The 5,362-nt window shown below is 44.2% G+C and overlaps 1 protein-coding gene across 1 annotated transcript in view; it reads right to left on the reverse strand.

Moving 5' to 3' along the window:
- Positions 1 to 1,671: 1,671 nt before the first annotated feature.
- LOC131884324 (uncharacterized) overlaps positions 1,672 to 5,362 on the reverse strand; it is a 23,304-nt gene continuing 19,613 nt past the window's right edge. Inside the window, exons 11-20 of the mRNA XM_059232065.1 lie at positions 4,902 to 5,199; positions 4,644 to 4,837; positions 4,429 to 4,576; positions 4,182 to 4,353; positions 3,924 to 4,108; positions 3,616 to 3,827; positions 3,281 to 3,527; positions 3,110 to 3,204; positions 2,254 to 2,498; positions 1,672 to 2,185 (exon numbers count right to left, since the gene is read on the reverse strand). Of these exons, the coding sequence (XP_059088048.1) occupies positions 2,108 to 2,185; positions 2,254 to 2,498; positions 3,110 to 3,204; positions 3,281 to 3,527; positions 3,616 to 3,827; positions 3,924 to 4,108; positions 4,182 to 4,353; positions 4,429 to 4,576; positions 4,644 to 4,837; positions 4,902 to 5,199 (1,874 nt within the window). The 3' untranslated portion in view covers positions 1,672 to 2,107. The remainder of the gene's footprint in view (positions 2,186 to 2,253; positions 2,499 to 3,109; positions 3,205 to 3,280; positions 3,528 to 3,615; positions 3,828 to 3,923; positions 4,109 to 4,181; positions 4,354 to 4,428; positions 4,577 to 4,643; positions 4,838 to 4,901; positions 5,200 to 5,362) is intronic.

Raw genomic sequence — 5,362 nt, forward strand, 5'->3', positions numbered from 1 at the left:
GTGGGCATGATCGGTTTCCGGTGTGGCCATGGGTGGTGCCACCTTCATTCGGGCGAAAACGGACCGAACCTTGACTCCGCTAAAAGCCATTCCCGGGACAGCATGAGGGGTAGGGTAGAATAGGTCGGCCTTTTTGTCTCCTTGCAACATCCATTGGGTCATGGCGAGGCCAAAAAGAACCAACACATCTTGGCTCCTCAAGTCATCGGTTTTAAGTACGCTGCCGTCACTGAGTTGAAGTTGAAGCCCGTGTCCGGGAAATGGAGTGATAAGGAGAAAAAGGCCGTTGTCCACGTGATAAGGAACCATGTATTCCGCTTCATGTTGACTCGACTGAGAATTGTTTGAGGACTCGTAGACGTGAATATGGTCTTTGTAAGGGGCATCGGACAATTCAATGGTCTGAAGTTGTCCAGGTACTTGATAAACGAGATCTCTATTCACAACGATTTGAGCCACTTGCGTCACAAGGTCTTCGAGGTATGAAAAGTGCTGACTTAGGGCCTCAGTTATCGAATTCAGACACCCTGGATATTGAGAGCCATTGACAGAGGCAAAGGTTGTTCTCACGGAGCCGTCGGATAGCTCCAAATGAGGAAGATTGTCGAGGCTTTGCATGCACTTGGGAGCCTGTGTCCGGAATGCTTCCACTGCCTGGCCATATTTGTCACTGGAACCAATCACAAACGCACTTAATTTGCCCCCCTTGTCCATGAGATTGCGAAGGTCGTCCAGTGCCCGGGATTTGACAGCCTGGAACAGGTCTTTTTCTTCGATTTGGGGTAACAAATCCCCATGGATACCACTCAATCCGAGCAACAGACCAACTAAGACTACCGCCCTCATGATGTGACCCCACCCCAAACCGGATCCAAGATCCAAGAACCCAATCACTGCGAAATTGGGTCCAATGTGTTTTCAACAAGGTCGTCTGTTCCCATTCAGCTGTTCCTCCTATGAGCTTTCTTGCCCTTTTCGATGGAGGACAACCTACCTTGACAGCTGTTCCACACACACAGCTTTCTAGAGATCTCCAAAATGTAGGGTCTCACCACTTTTTCGCATATTTTATGTATTATAGTCTGCCTCTGCCTCTTGTGCTTCCAAATGGTATGATTGCGACACTCGCCGATCAAGTTTCAAACATCAAGTGAGTGGAGCAGCATGGCATTTCTCGTCAGATGAATTGCGGACTAAAATACCGCTGGCCCACAAGCACCACTCACTCGACCACTATAAAGTTCGAGAGTGAGTGAGTGAGTGAGTGAGTAAGTAACTTAGAGAGACAGCATGGCGGAGGACATGCATGCCTTGGTGGAGATGAGTGCCACTACAGTCCGGAACGAACACATCTTTTGGCTTCCATACGTGTATTTATCCATCAAAACACAAATCAGCCAAAAGAGGAGCTGGACCTGGTATTGCCTCGCAAGTGCTTGTTAATACAAATCCGGCTTTAATGATGCTAAGGTAATGGTCGGAGTTTCATATGATGGTATAGGGTTGACCAGCTGTAGAGGATTACTTGGATGGTTCCTGGTTGGTTGGATGGTACTGCATAGTCTCATGCGTGACGTAAGAGAGCATTCAATGAACGTGGTTCTAAGAGGGTGGTGGAATTAAGGTAAGCATTTACTCGACTATGATCAAGAAGAGGAAGCGGGAAGATGATCCTTTTCCAGTCAATCTGGGAAGTTGACGTTTATTCATAGGACAGAGGGGATACAAGATTGTTACTAATAGATTACGGTCACAGAGACCGCCAGAATGAAATGGCAAAAAAACGAGGAAATAAGCATGTAACAGCATTGGTAATGAATTGGAAATGCTAGATAGATTTATCACATCTTGGCATGAGATACTTCCGAGTGGATCTCTTGTTCTGTATGGGATGTCTTGGCAACTGGACACTGGCGGACTATTTTTACAGGGTGGTTCGCACTTGATTTTGATTCTTTCTTCGGGAAGGCAAAGTCTGCTTAGGCCATCAAGGCGGCAAAGTCGTCTTTAGTTCACAGCACTGGTGATTATGTTCAATACAAGTCACATCAATTAAATCGTAAACGGATCCATAAACCTTGGGGAAAGGAGGTAGTCAGCATTTTTTCTACACCTTCTTACTGCTTCCATTGACTCCGTTCATTTCGAAGCTATTTCCATTCTCCATGTTCTGTGCCCTTCGAGCCTGAAAAAGAGAAAGATTCCAGGTCTTCAGCCTTCATGATCAAGGACAGATATGGGGGTTATTTATACCTTCGACGGACGATCATTCGTAGCTACGGAAGAATGGCCTTTGCCACCGTGACCTGATATGATGGCCTTATAAGTCGTAGTTCTCTTTAAATATAAGGCTGTGACAACGAATAAGGCCAGGAGAGCAAAGGCCGCTACGATGGCGGCCACGACCATTGCATTGTAGTAGGAATCGCCGTCCAAGGAATTCGAGCTATTTCCTGGCGAGGTTGATGAAGAAGATCCTCGGCTGGGAGAGGCCATTTCTGAAACGGAGGCCACCAAGAAATATTATACTATCTTGCATCTTGACTTATTTATATAGCTCTTCAAATGAGTAGACAAAGGTCAAAAGCCCATCAGAATATTACCCATCGGGGTAGAGACAAATTGAACACAGAATTTTATTCACAAATACCGTGGAGGAAAAAGTGATGTCTACCAAAAAGCTAATCTTGGACTCTTGATTGTTGTCTTTTCAAATGATTTTCATTCGCATGTGATTGTTGGATAATTGTTTAATGCACTCAAAAAAATGTGACGTCATCGTTGTAGACACGTTGGTGTTCAATCTCGTTAATATCAACGTTCCAATGCAAGATTTGAATTTGAATTCGGCCATTCATCTTGACGAGGCTAGTTACTTAAATGTTTTGTCTTTTGAGTGAGGGGATGTGCCTCAGCTCAGTCTATGAAAACTGTTGTTTTGTGATCTTACAATCATCCAATGTAGACCTACAACTTTGTTACAGAAACTACAATAAGCTTTGCTGAGTAATAATGAGTAGCAAGAATTATATGAATAAAGAGATCCTGACCCTCAAGTAAAATTGCAATAATCATATCAAAAATAACTAGGCCGTAAATGTAACCTTACCTCTTGGATCCGCTTCATTAGTGGTTTTAAGATCCACTACATTGGACTGAAACACTTTGCCGTTTCGAAGATATGCCTCCAACCAAACTTGGTACCTATTGAGGTAAAAAAAAGAGTTAATAGTGAATCACGGCTTTCAAAGTTCAAATACATGAAAACATGACAACTTACTTTGTCTCGGGTTTCAGATTCGACAATACAACCGACTTGTTAGCGTCAATCTTGGCAATCTTAAAAACGGATTGCGTCTCGACCGCATTCAAGTGCGGGTGATGCGGCTCACCCGCGTCCTCGGCGTACAGAATACGGTACAAATTGACATACTTCTGGTGTGGGCTCGGAATTCCCGACCAAACCAGTTCGAGCGAATTCCCACTCACTCGGCCAGGGTTCAGATGGACCGTGAATTGATAAGGATCTGGGAAGGCGAGAGTGGAGATTATAAGGGTTAATCCCTTTAAAAAAAGTGAGTTCCATTAGAAGATGGGCCTTTGAAGGCCTCTTACCGAGTTCGGGCTTCTCGGTTCGGAAAACCTGGCTCTTCTCCGAGATAAATTCCTTTTTACTCTTGGGCATTGGTATGATATAAAGATCAATTTCGTATTCTGTGTCTGATTTCAAATCCTCCAAGGAGAAGAAGTTCGTGTCCCTGTGGATGAAGGGTGAAGTTCCAGGAACTCCAGATCCTGGGGAACCATCGCCATTCAAGATCACAAACCTGAAGTAACACGGACAAAAGGCGATTAGAAGAGAGGGCAGGCAGATTTTTTGATGACCCTATCAAAAAAGGAGATTGTTGCAAAAAAGCTCTCACCTGATTTGCACGCCATCGATCGATTTCTTCTCCTCGGCAGAGAAAATTCTCCACGATACGAAAGCGGAGCCAGAGGTGATGTCCTTAATAGCTAAATCAACATTTATGGGAACAATAGATGTCTCAGGTTCCACGACTTCCACGGGCAGTGTTTTGGCCGATTTGACATCGCTTGAAATTATTATCTACAAACAAAAAAAAATACATTGAACTTAAATCTAACATGGCAGTCAACAATACTGAAAAATGACGCCTCACCTCTCCAGGTTCATCATCTTTGCGGACATGGACATCAACTCGTAGGAAATATTGCTGATTGGGCAAGAGCTCAGACAATATCAAACTGGCTTCTTCGTTGTCCGAAACCATTAATTTACCTCCGGGGGGAGTTATTATAGTCTTGGGCCATTGATTTGGATCCGGATGACCACTTCAGAGAGCCAAAAAAAAGTTATACTACATTGGCAATCAACTTATTATGACTGACTAGCCAAATGAAACGTACTTGAATCCAGAGGTGTAGAAAATCTCATAGTAACCCATCATGCCATCTAGGATCCTCGGTACCTTCAAATTAAACATCAACGAGGTGGAATTAAGAGCTTCAGTTTCCACCGAGTCCAATTTCTTCGGTAGGTCTGCCAAATCTGGACCTGGGGAATGGAAGAGAATTTATGAGGATCGAAGTTCCCAAAGTAAGAATGAGAAATATAAACCTACATCCCCATTGAAGGCAACACGGGCGTTCCTCTTGAGGAATTTTAATGGCGATGGCTGAATTGCACGACAAATAATTCGGGGGGTTGGGCTCGAGGTCGTAACATGCCTTTTGGCAAAGCACTTCGCTATTTTCGCAATAACATCGATCCTCGCAACCAGTCATATTTGCTGGGATATTATCGTAGTTGTTGAATCTGTGAAGTGCAAGATCATTTCGTTAGAAAGAAGGTGGGACCAAAAGAAGGTTGCGAGACTCACTTCTGTCCTTGGTACAAACAGGATCCGTCGTTCTTGCAAACCGGAACTGGCGGGCAGCACATTGGAGCCAATGGAACAAAGTCTTTGTGCTCGTCCCATTCCAAACAAAACGGGTTGATCACATCCAATCCAAATTTGGAGGGACATTTGATCTTATGGCAAATGACTTCTCCGTTGGGTGCGCACATGCAAAACGCATCGCAGCCATCATGGAATTCAGAGCCCAACTCATGGGCCTCATTCTTGAACAGACACACGGATGATGGAGAAGGAGGCGGAATGGTGACCTCCGAGGATTCTGAAATAGTCATCAAAATTAGTCTTGAAGCATTCCGTTTGGGGTCGCACGGATCTTCCACGCCATTATTTGGGTCAGAATTTAAATATTAACACACTTATTAATACTTCCAAGGGGTTTAGTAGCATACATCAACAGTGAGCTTGTGTTGTTATAAAAAAGC

Source organism: Tigriopus californicus, chromosome 7 (assembly GCF_007210705.1).
Source record: "Tigriopus californicus strain San Diego chromosome 7, Tcal_SD_v2.1, whole genome shotgun sequence".
Lineage (NCBI taxonomy): Eukaryota > Metazoa > Arthropoda > Copepoda > Harpacticoida > Harpacticidae > Tigriopus > Tigriopus californicus.